Source organism: Pantherophis guttatus, chromosome 8 (assembly GCF_059756535.1).
Source record: "Pantherophis guttatus breed Tessera chromosome 8, ASM5975653v1, whole genome shotgun sequence".
Taxonomy (NCBI): Eukaryota; Metazoa; Chordata; class Lepidosauria; order Squamata; family Colubridae; genus Pantherophis; species Pantherophis guttatus.
In genome coordinates, this window is record NC_142070.1 from 21,783,297 (window position 1) to 21,806,452 (window position 23,156).

Below are 23,156 nucleotides of genomic sequence, written 5' to 3' on the forward strand. Positions count from 1 at the left end.
CACCAGAATAAACTGTACTTTGCTGAAGCTTTGCTAATGACCTTTTTAGCATACAATAGGCAAATCCTATGAATCAGTAAATGCAGGCAAGGTTTCTTTTAAAGTACAATATCAGGGGGGAAATGCTCCCGGTTCGGACCGGATCAGCGGATCTGGTAGCAATGGTGGCAGGTGGTTCGGAGAACAGGTAGCAACAATCTCTGCCCTCCCCCCCCCCCGCCCATGCCCACCCAATCGCCCGGTTGCCCAGTTGCCGCTTCTTTTAAAAAATGCTTTTAAAAGGTTAAAAAAAGCTCTGATGATCCCAGCTGAGCCGCGCGATCGTCAGAGCCTTTTATTTTACTTTTAAAAGTAAAAAAAAAAATTGCGTGCCACAGCTGATCACATACCCACCCCCCGCGCTGTTCTACTTGGTGGGCCTTCATTTTACTAACTTCGGAAGTATGGAAGAGTGTGTCAACCTTGAACTGGTCAGGATCGAACTCCTAATTCAGTGAGTTGAATTAGCCTGCAATAGCATTCTAACCACTGTGTCACCACAGCTCAGTAATAGTAAGAATAATTTTTTAAAGTCAGATAGTAGGGTGCTAGGCAGTCTACCAGAAATACAAACTCTTTCCATGCTTAATGTAGGAACCCTATCTTCATTCCTAAAACCGCATTTACATACTGAGAGCACCTATATATTTTTTTTTCCCATTTCAATATTCTGGATTGTAAGAGTACTCCTCCCTGATTACATATATTAATATCTCATTTTTACAACCGATTCTCAATACATTAAAAGCTGATTCATGTGCTGGTCTTGCACTTTGGGTAACCTTTGTATCCAGCTTAACACACTTTCATCATAAGCCTTTATTCAGGAAAGCCTTCATAAAACATGCAGAGCCAAGAAAAGGAACTCTCAGGAAATTGGGCAACGAGCTGACAAGCAAAGAAAGAAAGACAACATCTGTTCAAAGCACAGGAAGTAATATGATAGAAGGTCCATAACAACAAGCTAGAAACAAAGTGTAGTAATAGCAGTTAATATGGAGAGAGCAAGAAGGTTGTTAGGTGAAAACAAGAACGGGCAATGTTCAAAGTTTGTGATACAATACAATTTATGGATCTAAACCAGTGGTGAAATGTAAAATTTGTTACTACTGGTTCTTTGGGGGGGTAATGTGACTGAGTGGGTGTGGCCAACTTTTTTTTTTTTTTAACTTTTAAAACCATTTTTTCTACCACCTCTTCGGCCGAAGAGGTTGTAAAAAAATGCTTTTAAAAGTTCTGACGATCCCAGCTGAGCCGCGCAATCATCAGAGGCTTTTTTTTTTTTACTTTTAAAAGCATTTTTAGGCCGAAGAGGTTGTAGAAATAATGTTTTTTAAAATAATTTTAAAAAGAGCCTCTGATGATTGCGCGGCTCAGCTAGGCATGGGGGGGGGCAGGGATTTTTCCTACCAGTTCTCCGAACCACCCGCCACCATTGCTACCGGATCGGGCGATCTGGTCCGAACCAGGAGCATTTCACCCCTGATCTAAACCAATGGATATTTGAAGAATTATCCAACAGTAACTACTGGAAACCCTTCATAAAATCAATTTTATGTTCTGAAAAAAGAGGTAAGCACACAACTGAAGACAAATAAGACATCCCCTGATAATAAGCCCAATCGGGCTTTTGAGTGCATGCGCTAAAATAAGCCCTCCCCAAAAATATTTAAACGCAGAGCTGGAAATCAGGTAAGACGGCAAGAGGAGCCCCATCTTGCTCCAGGTGCCCCAAAATAATAAGACCTTCCCCAAAATAAGGACAAACGCTTATTTCAGGGTTCAAAAAATATAAGACAGGGTCTTATTTTCAAGGAAACACGTAACTAGAAACATAAAAAGAGTCTATTACTACAGAGGCCTATGAACAAGAAATGCCAATTCAGGTAGTCCTCGACTTACGACCACAACTGAGCCCAAAATGTATGTTGCTAAGCAAGACATTTGTTAAGTGAGTTTTGCCCCATTTTATGAGCTTCCTTGCGACATCTGTTAAGTGACTCACTGCAGTTCTTGAATTAGTCACACGGTTGTAAAGTGAATCTGGCTTCCCCATTGACTTTGCTTGTCAGAAGGTCGCAAAAAGGGATCACATGAGCCTGGGACACTGCAACGGTCATAAATACGAGTCAGCTGCCAACCTTCTGAATTGGATCGTGTGATGCTGCAATGGTTGTAAATGTGAAAAATAGTCATAACTCATTTTTTTTCAGTGCAGTTGTAATTTTGAATGGTCGCTAAACAAACTGTTTTAAGTCGAAGACTATCTGTAGTTCTCTTAAGTTTTAAAGTATCAAAATACGATTACTTCCCATGCTCAGTCAAGAGTTAAGAAAGCAAGACTTACCATAGAAAGGAGTCACAGAGAAGTAGACAAGTTGATAAAGATTATATGCTTCAATTCTAACATCCTTCCAAATACCCTGAGTGGGGAAAGAGGGGCCCCAGTCCCAGCTAAATGAACACTGCTCCTGAAATAAATGAGACAAAACACAAAGTGAACTGCACAATGAGCACCTGCAATAGGAAAACACTAGATTCTGCAACATTCAGGGGATCTGCATTTTTTTTTTGAAAAGACATTTCAGGGTTGGTTGCAGGACTGAAATATGGTACAATGACCACCGTATGTAGCAAAATTGAACGTGGAGGCCCTTTGTGGAGTTTTATGGGCTTCGAGGAATTGTGGTGAAACAAAGGGTTTCATTTTCAAAGAAAAGATTGAATTTGCTGCCAGATTTGAGTAAGTGGGGATCACAAAACAGGACTGAAGGTTTAAAGTGACTTGTGGGTTGCTCATACTTGTACAGTGAAATGAACAAGTTTTGACATACATTGTAAACAAACCACATTTCTAACCCATTCTATCTCCAAAGGGAATTATTTATTATTATTGTTGTTGTTATTACTAAAAACCTCAGTAGGGTGAACAGAAAGAAATATAAATAACAAGCCATTTGCCAGTATGGAGGATGACTCTAACACAGCTTCCTTTTTATATGCTTCCTAGCTTACAGAAATCCATTCTGAAGGGGAATAGAATTTTTCACAGAATCTGTGAATATTAATTATATAAAATAGAAAAAATAGCAAAATAAATTAACAGAAATGATACGCTGGCTTGGTGAGCTCCAAATGGAGAGTGATTTTCGAGATCAGAATGATCCTAAGAAAATCAAAATTAGTTATTTTAAAAAGATTGTCAATGATGGCTGAGTCCAGGGGTGAAATGCTACAGGTTCAGGCCAGTTCACCTCAACCGGCAGTAAAAAAATGCTACTGGTTCGCTGAACTGGTAGTAAAAAAATGAAAAAAAAAAAAGTTCTGACGATCAGCTGAGCGATGCGCGATCATCAGAATTTTTTAAAAAAACTTTTTAAACATTTTTTTACTACCTATTCGCCTGAGCCGGTAGTAAAAAAATGCTTTTAAAAAGTTTTTTAAAAGGTTCTCATGATCGCACGCCATAGCTGATCACACACCCCGCACTGTTCTACTTACCTTCCCAAGCCTCCTTTTGGTGCGCACTGCATGTGTGCATGCGCAGCTCGCGTTTGGTGCACACTGGGCATGTGTGTGCAGCACGCATTTGTCACATGGTGCGCATGCGCAGCCAGTGAACTGGTAGTAAACTGCTTCAGATTTCACCACTGGCTGAGTCCCTTGTTTTTAAAACGACTTTCCATTTTGGAAATGAAGCTTACTTTTGGTGTTTGAAACAACTTCCTAATTTTAGGATTTTTTTCGGTTTAATGGTATTTCTTTTCTCAGAGTCTGCAGTACATTTGCAAGCTACAGAGGATTAAGATCCCAATGTCTCACTATGGTCACAGTTACGGACTGAGACAAGAAATCTTTTAGGAAGGATAATGTACAGCATGGATTTTCTCACCCATCAACCACTGATAAGCTTCCACATTCATAACACCATCCACTGCTCTAGCTTGGCTAAGAAACAAAATCCAACTACTATCCCAGTTCAAAAAAAAATACTAAGAAATATCAATTATGCTTCAAAAATAGTTAAGTGCAATTCACGTGCTTCAGAAATAATTTGTTCTTCTCTCCGAGATTTAGAAATTCCAAAGGGCCACTTGACACATTAACTTGTATCCCATGGAGTGGCACTTCCATGCGCAAAACGTTACCAAATGAAATGACAGACCCTTGCATGTGGCAGCAATCCACAGATACATTTCATCACATGCTAGCTGTCAAGCTTCATGTCAACGTACGCAAAGCTGTCGTAAGACTTGCCGCATGAGGCTACTTTGAAAGCATGTTAAGTGCTACATTCCATTTCTGAATGATGGCAAATGTATATGTTACCATGCAAAACAAAAAAGAATAGCTAGAATAGCAGCATCGGAGACTTTTATTCCTGAATCCATCGTTCCTTAATTTCAACTTCAAGATTGGGCAGCGTAGTTTATGACAGGCCCCTGAAAGGCTCTCATGGAGTTTTCTTTTACAACTGTCAAAATTTCAGAAAATTTCAGCTAATCTGGGGATGAATCACGCTATAGTTTTAAGAAGTTTGTAGTTCTCAAGTTTTCTACTTGAAAGCCGCATGTGGCTCTTTCATCCCTCTGCTGCGGTTCCCTGTTGCCGGTCGGCTCCACAATTGATAGGGCTTTCGGTTAGGACAAGTAGAGGAAAAAGGATGCTGCGCAAGGAGGAGACTCTATGGTGGGGAAACCGGATTTCCGGTCGGCTCCAGAATTGAATGGGAGGCTTCCGGTTAGGACCTTTGTGGCTCTTTGAGTGTTTAAGGTTGCCGACCCCTGCCCTATACGAACAAGCAAACAAACAAAAATGTTGGGCAGCCAAAACAAACAGAAAAGTCTTAGTTCCCGCTTTTGAAGAAAAACACCCTCAGGACTTTAGCTTCTAAAACTAAGCAGTTTAGGTTTAACATAATTCAGTAATCCAAGAATGAGACATCCAGAATCAATTATCTATGCAGCACCAAAATTTAACAGCCGCGCTGCTTTCCATTAACTTTATATGAGTCCATTGAACTGATCCGTAAACTAATGCAAAAAACCACATTCCACTCGGATGTGAGGTTTTGATCACAAGAAAACATTAGGGCAAAAAAGTTATTGACCACTCCTGGAGAGATACCCAAAACATGGCCTTGTAATATCCCCCTCTGGGCATACAAGTGACCTTGCTAAAGTTTTACACTGTGACCTACCATCTAAATTTATAACCCTAATAATCAGTAACTGAACCATACTAATTTTGGCAACACACACTGCACTTGCCTCATTTGTTCCCTACATCCCAGGAACTGGCTTGCCTGCAAGTAGATCAAATTACAAGTAATGTGAAGCAGGCATTGTGCCTATTTCTAGTTTATAACCCTGGGAATAACCATTTCTTAGAACAGAGGTTCTCCATCCCCATACCAATTACCTTTCAGCTTGACTGCTGCTATGATGCAAATGTTTGGTTTCAAATCTATACAAGCAGCTGGTAAGAATACAGCAAGGGAAATAGCTTCAGACTGGAGTCACACACTTCTAAATCCTAAATCTGCACGTGGCAACTACTCTAAATGTTCCCCATGGAAAACGAAGGTGACAGAATCGACATAGGCAGATATAAAATATCAGAAATAAAGGCATGAATCCAGGTTTCATGTGCTATAAAATCATTTTAAAATTCTAAATTTTATTTAGAAAATAAAATTTGATCATCAGAGGAATGATATATAGACATTTAGTGTAAACTCACCTTTATTATTCTTTTAATTATATTTTGTATTTCTTTACTGCCCATCTCCCTCATTTTCCTGGAACTTTTTACTTCCATATCCCTGCTCTATCAACTTATAGTTAAGTTTATTTATTTTTAATAAAGGATTAATTTCTTCATTTTCTTATGAACACTACTACAAAGTCAGTGTATAATAGTAGGTCAGAGAAGATAAACAATCCACAGGGCAGATCCCATTTGCAGAGTGCCTGCACATTGGTGGTTAACAGCTACCTCCATGTAATCAAAGTGTTATCATTCAAACACCTGACACTTATTGCAAGTGTAGAGTGCAACTATGCCATTTTTCTTCAGTGTTACCAGTATACCACGAGCTGCTTCAACAAGGATTTTCCCCCCAGCCTCTTTGAACTCAGTTTGCCCTTCTAGACCACACCATTCTGCATAGGGCCGCATGAGAATTGTATTTGACCTTGGGGGGCTGGGGTGGGAATGGCCAGAGTGGACGTGGCCAGCTCGTCACTTGTGTTGGGGGTGCCTCTGGCGGCCCAAGCAGACTGCCAGTGGAAATGGGCTCCCAAGTTCTATTTTTGCCTGCAACGGCATCCTGCAACCATCTGCCAGCAAAAATGAAGCTTGGGAGGGCCACTCGTGGCCCTCGTGAGCTCTGTTTTCACTGGCAAAGGCACCGCGGGCTGGTTCTTCTGTTTCCAGTGCGACCCCGCGGGCCAGATTTAAGCACCCATGCCTTGAGTTTGACACCTCTGCACTAATCCGTACACGAAAGAAGCTGTATTATAATTTATATACTCCAGAGACATCCATCTTTTCAACTGGCAAATGCACTGCCCAGTTTTGTGCAACAGCAAGTTTCCAAATATAAACATTGGATGCACGTGTCTTTAAAAGTATGTGTCGCTTTTATTAAATTAAAATGGCTGACATTTTGGGAAAGAGACAAATCTTGAAAGATCTGGGTTCTCAGATTGAATCACATAGTACTTGAGACACTTCTAATTCATCCTGTCTCTCTCTCGACAGACACACACACATACGTATGTATGTATTATGTCTTGAGGGGATATGCATTGCTTTTTTAAAAAAAGAAAGAGATCGGTGACCATCATGCACTGGTATGCCTTGGTACCTAGGAGAACCATGCTCTGGTTCAAGATGAACTGAAGCTTGTGGTTCTAAAAGTCACAAACATCAACCATAGGCACTGCACACTGACACATAGGCCTGTTCCAGAGGTGAAATCCAACAGGTTCTAACAGGTTCTGGAAAACCGGTAGCGGAAATTTTGAGTAGTTCGGAGAACCGATAGCGGAAGTTTTGAGTAGTTCAGAAAACTGGCAAATACCACCTCTGACTGGTCCCAGAGTGGGGTGGGAATGGAGATTTTGCAATATCCTTCCCCCAGGAGTGGGGGGGGGAATGGGGATTTTGCAATATCCTTCCCCTGGAGTGCGGTGGAAATGGAGATTTTGCAGTATCCTTCCCCTGCCACGCCCACCAAGCACACCACGCCATGCCCACAGAACCGGTAGTAAAAAAAATTGGATTTCACCACTGGCCTGTTCCTAGTTAAACGCAAAGAGCAGGGTGGTTTTAAGGATTCACACAACTGGCCCATGCACACTCACCCATAGCATTTCAAAAACACCTGGCTAGCTCCTAAAATCAGTCACATGGAACCCTCAGGAAAAAAAGGCAGCAGCTGTTTTCAAGAGTCTTTCTTTACAAAATGTGTCAGGATTATGGGAGAGTTGAGAGAAGCAATTCCATTTCAAAATCATGTTACTCAGTAAATATCTCTTACCCATAGACAACTAGCTCCACAGCACATATTTGCCTGTTCCACGTATTTAAGTGGGGGCATGCCTAGCTGTAATATCAACTAGCTGTCCAAATTGGTATGAAGAGAGAAGAAGAACTAGAAGACAAATAGAAAGCCAGTTTTGCAGGTAACATTAATTTAAAGGAAAGCACCTAGAAACGCCCTCCATTCAGAGGCCTATTTAGTTTTTGTTTTAAGACATAATCATGATGTTAAGCCAAGCAGATATTCCTGCCATCAGAGCTCTTATCCTTAAAACCTAAACCCACATTAGAAAACTGAAAAACACCAATTTTCTACCAGGTTTTGGTGATATGGTGAACTCAGTCCACAGGTTGCTTCTCTGATCCAAGACTTCAGCCTGTCTTTTTTTATTGCAAATGCCATGTGGTTACTGTTGAATGATGGATAAACCTCCACAAATATCATGATAAATTTCCTTGTAAAAAGAAATACACAGGAGGAATACAGGGGGAAAGATTCATTTTAGGAACCATTTTAACTGATAAAGGTAAAGGTTCCCCCACACATGTGTACTAGTCATTCCCAACTCTAGGGGGTGGTGTTCATCTCTGTTTCAAAGCCGAAGAGACAGCACTGTCCAAAGACGTCTCCGTGGTCATGTGGCTAGCATGACTAAATGCCAAATGCGCACGGAACGCTGTTACCTTCCCACCAAAGGTGGTTCCTATTTTTCTACTTGCATTTTTTACGTGTTTTTGAACTGCTAGGTTGGCAGAAGCTGGGACAAGTAACGGGAGCTCACCCCGTTACGCAGCACTAGGGATTCGAACCGCTGAATTGCCGAACTTTTGATCAACAAGTTCAGCGTCTTAGCCACGGAGCCACCGTGTCCCATCATTTTAACTGATCTTCAGACTTAAATGCACAGTTTCTTCAAGAATAAAAAACTTTTCTCAAACAGTGTCTCCCATAACATCACAACTTTTCACAAAGGATACCCTCATCTTCTCTACTAAAAATATAAGGCAATTTAAGATATTTTTCCCCTCCCTTCCCAGCGCTGTTTTCTAACCAGCCTAGGAGAAGCAAGAGAAGGCAAGATATTCTCAGACAGAAAAATGACCCTTTTACATTTTAATTGGTCATGATTAATCATAGCTTTTTCTTTATAGCTTATTTCATCTATGCAATTCAATCACAGAGGCCACATTGAAATTCAACCAAAGTTATTTCTATTATATTTTAATACATTTTAATACATTCCACCCATGTATGATGAAGTTATTCTTTTTAAACAAGGGACAAAGAAGATAACCAAGCTAATAAATTGCTTTATTTCCCACTTTTATTATTTTGATTAAAAAAAAAAACTCAAGGCAACAAACATGCCTAGTAGTACTCCCTCTTCCCATTTTGTCCACAACAACTGTGAGGTGGGTTGGGTTGAGAGTGACTCCATCTTGACCTAAGGTAATTCAGCTGGCTTTCATGCCTAAGGCTGGACTAGAATTTAGTTTCCTGGTTTCTAGCCTGGTGCCTTAACCACTAGACCAGCTGGCCCTTATTTTAATTGCCATAATTAAAGCACATCACATTCACAATAGTGGATATGCCTCTCTACTCTAGGACTGCAATCCTAAACACTGTATACATATTAGGGAGTAATATGAACACAGAGGGACTTGTATCAAGATAAACATGCAGAGGATTGTTCTGTCTGATATTTACAGAAACAAGATTGATTGGTCTTTTTAATACATTTTTAGGTGTTATGACTGAACTGAATAATAGCTGTTTGGAATTATCCTCTAATAATCCTCAAATAGATCCCACTACCCTTTTAAAATAGCTTAATAACATCTGACATCTTATTAAGTAACACTTCCCAGAAATTGTCAGGGCAGGTTGCATAATATAAGTAGTTTGGTACATGCGGAACAGCATATGCATACAAAGTTGCATGGCCAAGATTTTTACAAGTCTGCCAGTGTCTTTTGGGATTTCACAAGAGTCCGTTTGCATCTTTTCTCATTGTTGAAATTCTCTGGTGGGACTCAGTCATGAAGTGGAAGGAATAGGAGCTGGCTATTTTTTAAATATCCATTCTATTTAAATTACTCCAACCAGGAACAGTTTACAACTGGCTTTTTTTGGCATGGATTATATGAACTCTCTTGTTCTCTATTATTATTTTGTTATCGTTGGTGCTAAATAATCTTTTCATTGTACTGAAAAGTCTCCATTTCTGTTTCTAAATGCTTTATGTCTCAATAAAGTGTGTTATATACTTAAGTGAGCTTTAAATAAAGGAAAACATTTTAATATTAACTATATAGAGCAGGGGTGTCAAACGCAAGGCCCAGGGGCCAGATTTGGCCCATGGGTTTTTTGTTTTTTTTTTTTAATTTGATTTATATGCCGCCCTTCTCCGGAGACTCAGGGCGGCTTACAATGCGTTAAGCAATAGCCTTCATTCTTTTGTATGTTTTATACAAAGTCAGCTTATTGCCCCCACAAACTGGGTCCTCATTTCACCTACCTTAGAAAGGATGGAAGGCTGAGTCAACCTTGAGCCTTGGAGAGATTCGAACCAGCAGAAATTGCAGGCAGCTGTGTTAATTACAGGGTGCACTATCAAGGCTCTTTAGATCTGGCCCGCAGGGCTGCCCTGCAAACAGCGAAGGACCAGCCTGCAGTGCCTCTGCCAGGGAAAACAGAGCTTGGGAGGGCCGCATGAGGCTCTCCCGAGTTCCATTTTCCCTGGCAGAGGATTGCAGGAGGCTGTCACAGCCAAAAACGGAGCTTGGGAGCCTGTTTTTGCTGGCAGAGTGCTCAGGTCACCACAGGGGCCGACAGGAGTGACATCAAATTGGCCACGCCCCCCCCCAAGCCCCCGAGGTCAAACACAACCCTGATGCGGCCCTCAATGAAATCGAGTTTGACACCCCTGATGCAGAATATTAGAAAAGGAAAATAAAAATCTAAGTCTATCAGCTATACCTTGAATTCTGCAAATATATTTCCTGTCATAATCCAATGTATGCAATTTTCTCTTTTACTTTCAAATAAGAATAGCAGACTATAAAATATTTTATGACGTACTTCTAAAAAGCAGTCACAGCATATTTAAAGTTCATAGCTGGGCACACCATAACTATAATCAATGAAAATATAGGTAGCCCTTGTTTAAGAACCAAAAGTGGGACAGCTAAGCAATTATTAAGCAAATAATTAAGCAAATGATTATGATGATTACTAAGCGACTCATCCATAATTATTATGCAAGACATCTGTGGCTACAACTTGCAATTTCACTGCCGACTTCTCCATTGACTGTTTGTCAGAAGCTGGTTGTAAAGCACTCAAATGTTGATTATGTGACCACTGGGACACTGTGACAATCATTAACCCAAGGACTAGTCATAAAGCTACTTTTTTCAGTAGCTGTTCATTAAACAGAGCAGTCATTAAGCAAGGGCTACATATAACAAAAAAGTCAAGGTACATCCCATTGCTTAACCTTGGGTGGACCTATAAAAGTATCCATTGATTATGGATTATTAATAGATATATTTAAGTGATGTAGTTCAGTCACCAAGCAAGGACAATTGTAGGATTCATTTCCTCTGATCGTCATTCTTATAACCTATATGCACACAACAGTATTACCTTTCTGATGAAATTCACGTGACATTCTCCTTTTTGCACAGGTGGGGGACATTCTGGAGGCACTTTGTACGCCTGGTGAATTTTACTTTGTTGTGCAGCATACAAAATAGCAGACAAAAAATGAACTTGAATTGTGTTGATCTCCTTGATGACATCAGTAACATCAAATTTCTATTTCGGGGATAGACCAACAAAGAAAGAAAGAAAGAAAGAGAGAGAGAGAGAGAGAGAGAGAGAGAGAGAGAGAGAGAGAGAGAGAGAGAGGGTGATTATAGACAAAAAGAATGAATTACTTTGGTGCACAGAATCTTTTGTATGTTGGTTCAGTTATGTGCACTTGGATTCTTCTGTTTTTAGATGTATACCACATATGTGGGCACTGTTAAGAAATATGCATGATTTGCTGATTTGCTGTATGATTATCTTCACATTTCTCCAAAGGAAAGGAACTCCCAGGAAAGATTTTTTTGCTCCAAGCATAGCAAATCTTCTGGATAATAGTAACAACAGCTTCATTAGCTGCTGGTTGGCCCTGTATTTTACAGTGATGTTACCAGAAGAGGTGCTTTTCAGGCAATGCTGAGCTTTCTGCAGAGATGCTTTCAGGAAGGTATTGGGAGGATTTTTTGCCTCACAGATGCCTTGTGTTCCCATTTCTACCCTCTTATTATACTTTTCAAGCACAAGAGATACAGCACCTAAAAGCTGTTCCTAGCACTAGATTACCTCATTTTATTGATGACCCAGATAGTCATTGATTGGCTTACTCATTTCATGATGTTGCTGTTGAACATCAAATTAACCTGCAATAAAACATGTGGACAGTCATCAATCTGGAAGAGGAGGTGCTTGTAGTGAATCCTACATTGTGGACACGGTTGGATGTGATTACCTCTTAGGTTCTTTCCAATCTATGATTTATGATCTATTATGTCAGTGTGGTTAAACAAGCTAACCTAATTTGTATTGTAGAGACTTGGATGAGAAATCTAAGTGGCCCAGATTTAATCAATTAAATCTGTCCAAATACAGGTTGAGTGTGTTTGTGGAGTTGCATCCATACACAGAAATTCCATCCCTATCACCAGGAAACTACTCATTTTGCAATTTGAGTCCCCAGAATGCAATCTGTCTGTATTTCATTCTGGGTTGAAGGAATAGAATAGGGTGTTACTGGCATATCATCCATTCTGTTGTCCAATAGCCTTTGTGTCTGAACTGGTAGAGATGATCTCTAGTGTCGTCATCCGTCTTCATCCTGGCTTCAATGTGCATTCTGGGTACTCACATTGACCAGTTCAAGACTTTGTGTTCTGTACAATAATTATAGGGCTTTCTCAGTACATCACACGCTTTGCAGGTAAAATGGTCATGTTAATTTTTGCTTCTGAGCAGTTAGTCAGAAAACCAGTGGCTGGAGGTGTGCATGATTTTCTTTTTCCATGGACATATCTATTCTAAATACAATTTGTGTTGACTATCACTCTCATCTACAGGAATGGGAAACCCGTTCCCCAAAGTTTTATGAGATTAAAGCACCTCTGACTTCTTTGAGGGATTTTTCAATGCATAAAATAATAAAATTGCAAGCAGAAAAGAACATGATTGAGGTGTATAAAATTGACACTGTGGGACAAAAGTGAATAGGGGGGGGTATCTAATTTTCCCTTAACTTTAGAATGCAGGGATATTCAACAAAGTTGAACGGTAGGAGATTCTGTACAGACAAAACGAATCCCTTATATGGCATATGGAATTTGCTGTTGTAAGATGCAACAATGGACACCAGATGATTTTAAAAGAGGATCAGATAAATTCACAGATGAAAAGCAACCCCCAAGACTTTTGATATCTCCAATATCAAAAGCAAAATGTGTATTGATACTAGTTTCTATGAAACAATAGAAATCCATTGTCCCCTTGTCCATCTCATAGATATCCCATAGACAGTTTCACGGTCACCATGGAAACAGAGTAGTAGACTAGATAATTCTAATTAAGGTCTGTTCTTGTGGGATAACACTGATCAATTGACTTATATCACAATAATTCTGGCCACCTGACTTCTTTGAGGAATTTTTCAATGCATAAAATAATAGAAGGGATTGTGGAAATAACTTGGCCAGGAAGGAATCCTCAGACTATTCCAGACAAATGGTTGGACAACTATTTGTTTAATAATTTTCAGTGATGGACCAGCTACAGTTACAGGAGGCAGGTTTTTCTTTAACTTAATAGCTCTCACAGTCAGGAAATACTTCCGTATTTCAAATTTTGGTCTTCCTTTGAAAGTTTAAACCTATTGGGTCTTGTCATATCCTCAGATGTTATGGAGAATAAATTAATACCCTTTTCCTAGGACAGCCCTTCAGATATTTATTTATTTATTTATTATTTATTAGTTAGATTTATATGCCGCCCTTCTCCAGAGACTCAGGGCGGCTTACAATGCTTTTAAGCAATAGCCTTCATACTTTTGTATATATCTGCTTAGTAGGGCTTTTGCCCCCCCCCTAAGCAGTGTTCTATTTTATACAAAGTCAGCTTATTGCCCCCACAAACCGGGGCCTCATTTTACCTACCTCGGAAGGATGGAAAGCTGAATCAACCTTGAGCCTGGTGAGAATTGAACTCGCAGTAATTGCAGGCAGCTGGCAGCTAAATACTACTTTAACAGTAGTTTAGTCCACTGCACCACCAGGCTCCTTCTAATACCCACCAGGTATTAGAAGACTGATATCATATCTCCCTTTAGCATTGTCATCTTTGGGTTAAAATTGCAGAGTTCCTTTAACTCAGGGTCTATGGCTGAATTTCAGGGCCTCACAAAATTGGTTGGAGAAAAAAAAATGTATTTTTAATGTTAATATATTAACCAATCATTAAGAGGGTCATCACATGACCCAATCAATTCTACAACCTTTTTTTTTCAGTGTGTTTGTTAAGCAAACACAATGGTCAGAATGCGAATACTATAAACCCATTGTCTGCAATGTGTATTTTTTGCCAAAAACTGGAAGTAAATGCTGGTTGTCAGTTTTAAAAAAAAGTCACAAATCACTGTCACGTGACTGTGGGGTGATACAAACAGCTATAAATGCAGGTCAAAATGTGAACACATGAGTATGGGGTGGTGGGATTGGAACTTTGAATCTGGGTTGTAAAGTACGTAAGATTTTTTTTAAGTCCATAATTTCAAATGGTTGCTAAGTGACTGTTCGAAGGTTAAGAACTTCCTGTATACATCAGAGTGCAGGATCTCGCACAGCAAAGCACCAGCAAGATTTCAAATTGAGATCTGAAGAGGCAAAACACATCAAATGTATATATTCTTTCCTCAGTCACAGAAGACTTTTTAGGACAACTGTAATATATTATACGCTGCATTGGGAGTTACTATCTTATTTGAGTTAAACTATATAGTTCAATAAGTTGGTAACATTTGAAATGTCCTGAATTTGAGATGTGTTTATTTTTGTTCTCTACTGTGACTTTAACGAAGCAGAATCCTAAAAAAAAGATACTCACATATGTCTGGAACATATTATCCGTCTTTCCAACAGTTACATTATTGACGACAATCTGTGCTACTGTATCTACCCCTTCAAAAACCAATATCACTTTTTGCCATGTGCTACAGAAAAGATAACAAAAAACAGAATTTTGAATTATTTTATTTGTTATATTTACATTCCTTCTTTACAATTTTAATCCCACTCCCAAATTCTATCATTATAACAAATCTGTGAAATAAATTAGGTGACTCATAGATCAGCAATTCTCCTGTTCAAAGATGTGTGCTGCTGTATTCAGGGGGGTTTATTCCTGGATAAAGGTAAAGGTTCCCCCGCACAAGCGTGCTAGTCATTTCCAGCTCTAGGGGTGGTGCTCATCTCTGTTTCTAAGCCGAAGAGCCAGCACTGTCTGAAGACATCTCCGTGGTCATGTGGCCAGCATGACTCAACGCCGAAGGCACATGGAGAGCTGTTAGCTTCCCACCAAGTGGTCCCTATTTTTCTACTTGCATTTTTTACGTGCTTTCGAACTGCTAGGTTGGCAGAAGCTGGGATAAGTAACGGGAGCTCACTCCATTTCGCGGCACTAGGGATTCGAACCACTGAACTGCCAACCTTCTGATCAACAAGCTCAGCTACTGAGCCACTGCGTCCCCCTCTATTCCTGGATGAATGCATGCAAATGTGCAGTCTAAACCTTAGTAACCTTAAATTCAGTTTTATTACATACCTGATATTAAAAGGAGCTTTGAATGTTCTGCTATATGTCCAGTTATCCAAAGAAATCCATCTGTAGGCCAGATCATTAAATCTATAGTAGGGATCCTACAAACCACGTGAAACAAACAAACACAAACTTAAAATTGATTGATGAAATAAATTATATAAAGACATTTTAAAGGATATTGGCATAGGAAATTGCAAACAGCTATTAACTAAGGTAAAAGCATTAATGCCTGATTTGCTTTCACTCATCCCTGCTACCTGTTGTTCAATAAAAGAGAGGATTCTACATCCACATCCAGTTGATTCATTAGATTAGGACATTTACAAAATTATAATTTATTTACTACCACCAAAGTCGTGAACAATACTATAAAAATAAAGTAAAGATAAAAGACTAATGCTAAATAACAAGGCAAAATAAGCAGTATGTAAACCAGTAAAATCCCACAATCAGAGAATAGACATGGTGAAAAGGAATGAAAATGCAGACAGGAAAGGCAGAATAGAAATGAACATTGTTTTTAATTTGTTTTTAATTTGACCACACCTAAAAGAAGAACATTTCTCATATACAGTAGTCCCTTCAATGAAATCACCTGAATTGCACAGGATAGAGCCTGACTAGGTGGCTCAGTGGCTAAGACACTGAGCTTGTCGATCAGAAAGGTCAGCAGCTCAAATCCATAGTACAGGTCTCCTGCATGAGCAGGGGGTTGGACTAGATGACCTCCAAGATCCCTTCCAACTCTGTTACTGTAACTGGAATGAAGCTTCCTTCCATGAACCTCTTTGATTCATCTCAACTTAATATGCAAGCCCAATCCTGAACCTCCTTGTACATTTATAGGTCGCAGGAGTGTTACAGACAAAACAGTTCCTCCCGCTTTAACTCAGAAAAGCAACATGCTGTAGTTATCAAATATGGTCAACATTGTTTTGAATCCCCGAACCAGCAATTTTCAAGGCCAAATATAAGAGAGAAACTTTGCATATCCCCAAATCAACCAGCAAAATATTGACAAATGTGATGAAAACAGAAAACAAGCAGACTGCCTCCAACTCCGATAATAACGATATAACAAATAAGTCTCCAAGCATGTGTTCTTATCTAGGCATAACAACTAAGGCAATCAAGTTGCAAACATTAGCATCGGGGAACTGCCGGTAATAGAGATATCACATATGCTTAATAGATGTAGTATGCTAATCTGACAAATGTGGAGAAAAATTGGAGAGAAGGGACAATTCTATGTCCTAACTACAAAGATAGAAGATTTGGAACAGGGGTGAAACCCAGCAGGTTCTGACAGATTCTGGAGAACCGGTAGCGGAAATTTTGAGTAGTTCGGAAAACCAGCAAATGCCACCTCTGACTGGCCCCAGAGTGGGGTGGTAATGGAGATTTTGCAATATCCTTCCCCCAGGAGTGGGGAGGGAATGGGAATTTTGCAGTATCCTTCCCCTGCCATGCTCACCAAGCCTTGCCACGCCCACCAAGCCACACCCAAAGAACTGGTAGTAAAAAAATTTGGATTTCACCACTGATTTGCAGGTCCAATGATTTGTTATTGGTCCCACTTATTAAATTTGTGTAATGATCCACATCTGAAGCAGAAACTGATTTCAAGCATGCATGGGAGTTTGTGTAACCCTCATCAGCAACTCCTTAAAAATCCTGTATCTTCTACACCTGCTGTGTGATCCCTCAAATCCCATTTGATTTAAGAGGAACCAACACTTGATACTGTACAGTCCATGAATGACTTTTTCTCCTTCAAACTTTGAAAGCTGCCCAGTGTTACTGTTTTTAAAGAATGACTTCTCGGTAGGATCAGATACTATACATTCACAGAGGTTATCGATCTGTGTAACATCATCAGGAAGGAAGCAGCTGTAACTTGTACTGGCAAGTCTCAGCATAACCACAACAGTCAACAACCCAACATTAGTTGAGTAATCAGAAAGATAAGCCACCTACTGTGGAGACATGGGTAATTTATAGAAGTAATTTCCAATCTTTTTACAAGCAGATTTGCCTTGCTAATGCACTACAATGTCAATTCAGACAACAAACAAAAATGACTGTATTTATGCTGTGTAGTTTGTAGCCACAGGCATAGATCATTAAATGTAGACCACCTACCATGTAGGGAAATTATCTGTTCTATTTAACATTCAGCTTTGGTAAAGTCTCAGAAACGCAGAATTGCTCGTGATGGCAACAAAACAAGGCCAATAAAAATGATCAATTGCCTACAGTAGAAAAGGCAACAATATTTGAGGTTGATTATGCGATATATTTTTTTCTTTGCTAGATATAGGAAGAAAGAAGTCACTTAAAGTTCAACTACGTATCTTAGACCATCAAATGAAATTTGAGTGGTAAAACAATTTCTATGATCTGAATAATTCAGTCACAAGCAGACGGTGGTAGAATTAATTAGATATGCACGTGCATGAATTTATACAGATTCGTGCACATACTTCGTACACTTAGGCAGTCACTGTGAGGTTTTTCTTGGCAAAAAAAAGCTAGTAACTGGTTTCAGTGCAAATAAAGAGAATTCAGCACTCACAGTTTGGTTTCGGGACTCAAAAGAAAATGCAGAAATGCTCACTGCAGTATATTCACATGGAAATTACTGAGAGCACTTAATAGAAGTGTCAGCTCTCAATGAAATTGCTGCCTGACCCTTTCTCAGAAACAGACTTCAAATCCTGAACTATTCCATTACGAGGTAAGCCTTGAAATGTGAGTCATTCATTCCACTATCCTTGAGCAGCTCCCTAGTCTTCGTGAAATGCTTAGCAGCGCCTAATCAAGTACCCCAGCATACTTTTAATAATTTGTACAATAGGATACCAACTGCCACATGCATCAAGCAAAAGTCGTCAGCTGAATTTGTAGAAAAGCATTACTTTTAAAACATCCATCTGTTTACTTCCTATTAACATCCCGGACTTGTGTTTGGATCCTAATCCCTACCATTATACTCAAATGAAGCAATACCGTATTTAGAATGCAATTCTATACCAGTCTTCTCTGAAGTAAATTCAAAATCATAACTGCAGGCTTCACAACAAAAGTAGACAATGAATGGGCTTGATGATTAGGAGCCTTTTAGATTTCTGGTGTGAGGTAAAGTATTACAGGTATTTGGTCATTAAAGCAAATAAAAACCATACCCCAAGGAAAAGATTGGTTATCGGTGACTTAGTGTTATGTGTGACTATCAAAGGAGGGTTTCAGCAGGTTCTGACCAGTTCTGGAGAACCGGTAGCGGAAATTTTGAGTAGTAAAAATTCTGACTGGACCCGCCCCCATCTATTCTCTGCCAGGAGGAAATGGGGATTTTGCAGTAACCTTCCCCTGGATTGGGGTGGGAAGGAAGATGTTACATTATCCTTCCCCTGCCACGCCCACCAAGCCTTGCCCACCAAACCATGCCACGCCCACCAAGCCACACCCATAGAACCCATAGAAAAAAAAATTTTTGAAACCCACCACTGGTGACTATGTCCCTTTCTTGGAGTGGTTAAACAGCTCAATATTAACTGGTAGAAAGACACAGTCCCATTTAGGCCAGTGGTGGGTTTCAATTTTTTTTACTACCGGTTCTGTGGGTGTGGCTTGGTGGGCGTGGCATGGAATGGCTTGGTGGGTGTGGTAGGGGAAGGATACTGTAAAATCTCCATTTCCTCCCCAATCCAGAGGAAGGTTACTGCAAAATCTCCATTTCCTCTCGATTAATTGGGACTTGGGAGGCAGAGAATAGATGGGGGTGGGGCCAGTCAGAATTTTTATTACCGGTTCTCCGAACTACTCAAAATTTCCGCTACCGGTTCTCCAGAACTGGTCAGAACCTGCTGAACCCCACCTCTGATTTAGGCCCAAGATAGATATTATGACAGACAGAAGTCATGCACCTACACACAAAAACCAATTAATCCTTCATGGGAAGAAATTAATGTAGTGGCTGGTGGTGGAAAGCCACACCAGAGCTTCCTTGCAAATCCCATCAAACCTAAAACACACTAGTGCAGGGGTCTCCAACCTTGGCAACTTTAAGACTTGTGGACTTCAACTCCCAGAGTTCCTCAGCCAGCTCTTCTGAATCACATGGCTGGGAGGGACGTCTAGTGCAGGGGTCTCCAACCTTGGCAACTTTAAGACTTGTGGACTTCAACTCCCAGAGTTCCTCAGCCAGCTCTTCTGAATCACATGGCTGGGAGGGACGTCTAGTGCAGGGGTCTCCAACCTTGGCAACTTTAAGACTTGTGGACTTCAACTCCCAGAGTTCCTCAGCCAGCTCTTCTGAATCACATGGCTGGGAGGGACGTCTAGTGCAGGGGTCTCCAACCTTGGCAACTTTAAGACTTGTGGACTTCAACTCCCAGAGTTCCTCAGCCAGCTCTTCTGAATCACATGGCTGGGAGGGACGTCTAGTGCAGGGGTCTCCAACCTTGGCAACTTTAAGACTTGTGGACTTCAACTCCCAGAGTTCCTCAGCCAGCAAAGCTGGCTGAGGAACTCTGGGAGTTGAAGTCCACAAGTCTTAAAGTTGCCAAGGTTGGAGACCCCTGCCTAGTGATCTAGTTCAACCCCCTGCTGGAGGCAGGAGCCTTATATCATCCCTGTCAAATCCAAGAGCAGCCCCCTCAGGGACCATTCACCCCAAATTTGCCACTCTCAATAGTAGACTCAACTGTCTACTATTAGTAGACAATAGTAGTAGACAATATTAGTAGACTAATAGATCAATAGTAGTAGACAATAGTAGACTCAATACTATTGTCTACTACTATCCACTAACAGGATCCAGTGAACCACAATTACACACACACACCCCACAATCTGGGCTGGCGGGAAACGTCCTGCCAGCCCACCTGCTTTCCAATGCGCGCAAAAGCCGGCCCCACCGTCACAATACCTGGATGAGACCCTCTCGGAACAAAGCGGTGTGCACGCAGCCCGGGACCTCGCCTTTCAGAACCAGCGAGCCGTTCGCGTTGTTCACCCGCCAGCTGCCCCGCAGGCTGTGCACGGCTGCTCCTGAGGGGCTCGGCGAAGTAGAACCGAGCGGGAAGCCGCTCCCGCACACGGCGATCAGAACCGCCAGCACAACCAAGCGGTGCCCGCTCTCCATCCTTCACTCTGCCAACAGTGAGAGGCTGCTGGCAGAAGAGGCGGGCGGGCGGGCAGGGGAAGTGGGGAGACCGACGGGGGCGCAGCGGGCAGGAGAATCTCCCAGTCCCGGGAACAACGTCCACCGAGTTTCCCCGGAAAAGCGAAAACTCCCGTGCGCCTTTGGCCTCCGCGCAGAGGAAGAAATACGCCTGCGCGCATCTTCCACGCCTCAGAGCGCTGCAAAGGAAGGCAGGGCGCTTTCGCTTCGCCCGTCCGCAAAACGCCGTTCGGAAGTTGGGGAGAGAAGCCGAACCAACCCGGCTAGTCTAGTGAAGAGAAGGTCCAGGGGAGACGTTTTTGGTCTCAATAGACCAAAATTGCTCTCCACTCAAAAGGAGTGTCCCAATATTTGTCACAGAGAGGAGGGGGGGGGGGGTCAACCTGTTTTCCAAAGCACCTGAAGGCCAGACAAGGAATAATGGATGGAAATTGATCAGGGAGAGATTCAACCTGGAAATGAGGAGAAATTTTCTGACAGCCAAAACAATCCACTCAATGGAACAGTTTGTTTTCAGAAGTTGTGGGAGCTTTCTTGGCTGTAAGCTTTCAAGAAGAGACTGGACTGCCGTCTGTCAAAAATGGTATAGGGCAGTGATGGTTAAAATTTTTGGTGCCGAGTACCCAAAGCGCGCGCACACACACACCCAAATGCATACACGCGTGCGCAAACCCCCAGAATGCAATGTGAGTGTCCCTGTGCATGTGCTCCGCGGCCCATTTTGGCTTCTGGGTTGGTGCAGGAGGCTTTCCAGGCCAAAAATAGGGCGTGGGGGGGGCTCGTGTAGTGCCCCACACGCTGTAGGAAGTTAGCATCTACCCCTTTCCTAGAAGAATGAAATATTTTAGGAAATATTAAAAAGGCAGAATATTATATTTCCCTGGATGAGAAATGGACAAACATGTTTTAAAGACAAAGCAGCTTCCTGCCTCCCCCCCCCACCCCCAATCCGGCCCATTAACACACACCTTTGTTAATGGGCCAGAGGCAGAAACTCAATCCTTTGTCAAAGGACCATCATCTGCAACCCGATAGGACCCATCTAGGACAGAAACTCACCACATGGCACCTGGGAAGATTACATCAGCCAGCAAGTCTAGCTAAGATCCCCACCCCCTGGGAGCCTGACAACCAATCAGGATATTCTTTCGGGGGCCCAGGAAGTTCAAAGCCAGAGAGAGCATAAAACCCTGGGACTCGCTGTATCTCGGCCCTTTTTTCTGTTCAGGAACTCAAACCATGAGGACCCAGTTTGTGGGGGCAATAAGCTGACTTTGTATAAAATATACAAAAGTATGAAGGCTATTGCTTAACGCATTGTAAGCCGCCCTGAGTCTCCGGAGAAGGGCGGCATATAAAAATAAAAAAAAATAAAAAAAAAATAAACCATGTGATCCTGTCCACCATTAAACCATCTTTCCAAGCAGTCTCTATGTTTCCAGTGTCTTTTTCCCCACTTGGAGCTGAACCCAGAAGGATATTTCTTCCTACAACACCACATTTTGGCTTCCAGGTTGATGCAGGAGGCCTTCCAGGCCCAAAACAGGGGGCGGGGGGCGCAAGTGTGCAAACCCTCAAAATGCAATGCGAGTGCCCCCAAGCTTGCATGGGTGAGGTCAGGAAATCACTTATAGGTTGCGTTCTCATATCATTTATCCTTGGGTAACAGAACGCCGGTTTGCTACACCCAGGATACTGCCCGATACACTCTTTAAGAAGAACTGGATCGAGGCGTTTCTGGTTCAGAGGGGGCTGTGGATATCTTGGAGCAGTGTTCTGGAGGGTAGGAAGGGAGAAGAGGAAGATTTTGGGATTTCTGCCTCTTCTATCCACTGTATAGGTAGTCCTCGACAGTCCTCCCCTAACAGTTTATTTGGTGACCAAAGTTACAACGGCACTGAGAAAAGTGACTTGTGACTATTTCTCACACAACGGTTGCCACATTCCTATAGTCACATGGTCAAAATTTGCCCCCTTGGCAGCCAGCTCATGTTTATGACATTGGCAGTGACTTGGGTCATGTGATCATCATTTACAATCTCCTGACAAGCAAAGTCAATGCGAAAACCAGATTTATTTAACAACCGTGTGATTCACTTAACAACTATGCCAAGAAAGGTCGTAAAATAAGGCAAACCTCACTTAACAACTGTCTCACTTAACAACAGAAATGTTGGGGTCAATTAGGGAGGCGCATCTGTAATTTCTTTTGTGAATGCACTCTAAATTTAAGCTACTGCTCTGGTGCCCAATCCCTCACCTTTTCCATTTCTTTATTTGATGGGAGTGATGGAGTGGTGCTTGTAGATGGGATAGCTTATTCAGGAATTTTTATTCAGGACTTTTTCCATCCTTTAGGCCAGGGGTCGGCAACCTTAAACACTCAAAGAGGCACAAAGGTCCTAACCGGAAGCCCTCCATTCAATTCTGGAGCCGACTGGAAATCCGGTTTCCCCACCATAGAGTCTCCTCCTAGCGCAGCATCCTTTTTCC

The 23,156-nt window shown here is 41.5% G+C and overlaps 1 protein-coding gene across 1 annotated transcript in view; it reads right to left on the reverse strand.

Annotated features, from left to right (window-relative positions):
- Positions 1-22,082, reverse strand: part of MANBA (mannosidase beta) — a 58,596-nt gene extending 36,514 nt beyond the window's left edge. Inside the window, exons 1-5 of the mRNA XM_034442187.3 lie at positions 20,409-22,082; positions 15,482-15,576; positions 14,765-14,870; positions 11,237-11,407; positions 2,387-2,510 (exon numbers count right to left, since the gene is read on the reverse strand). Of these exons, the coding sequence (XP_034298078.1) occupies positions 2,387-2,510; positions 11,237-11,407; positions 14,765-14,870; positions 15,482-15,576; positions 20,409-20,624 (712 nt within the window). The 5' untranslated portion in view covers positions 20,625-22,082. The remainder of the gene's footprint in view (positions 1-2,386; positions 2,511-11,236; positions 11,408-14,764; positions 14,871-15,481; positions 15,577-20,408) is intronic.
- Between the last annotated feature and the right edge of the window lie 1,074 nt (positions 22,083-23,156).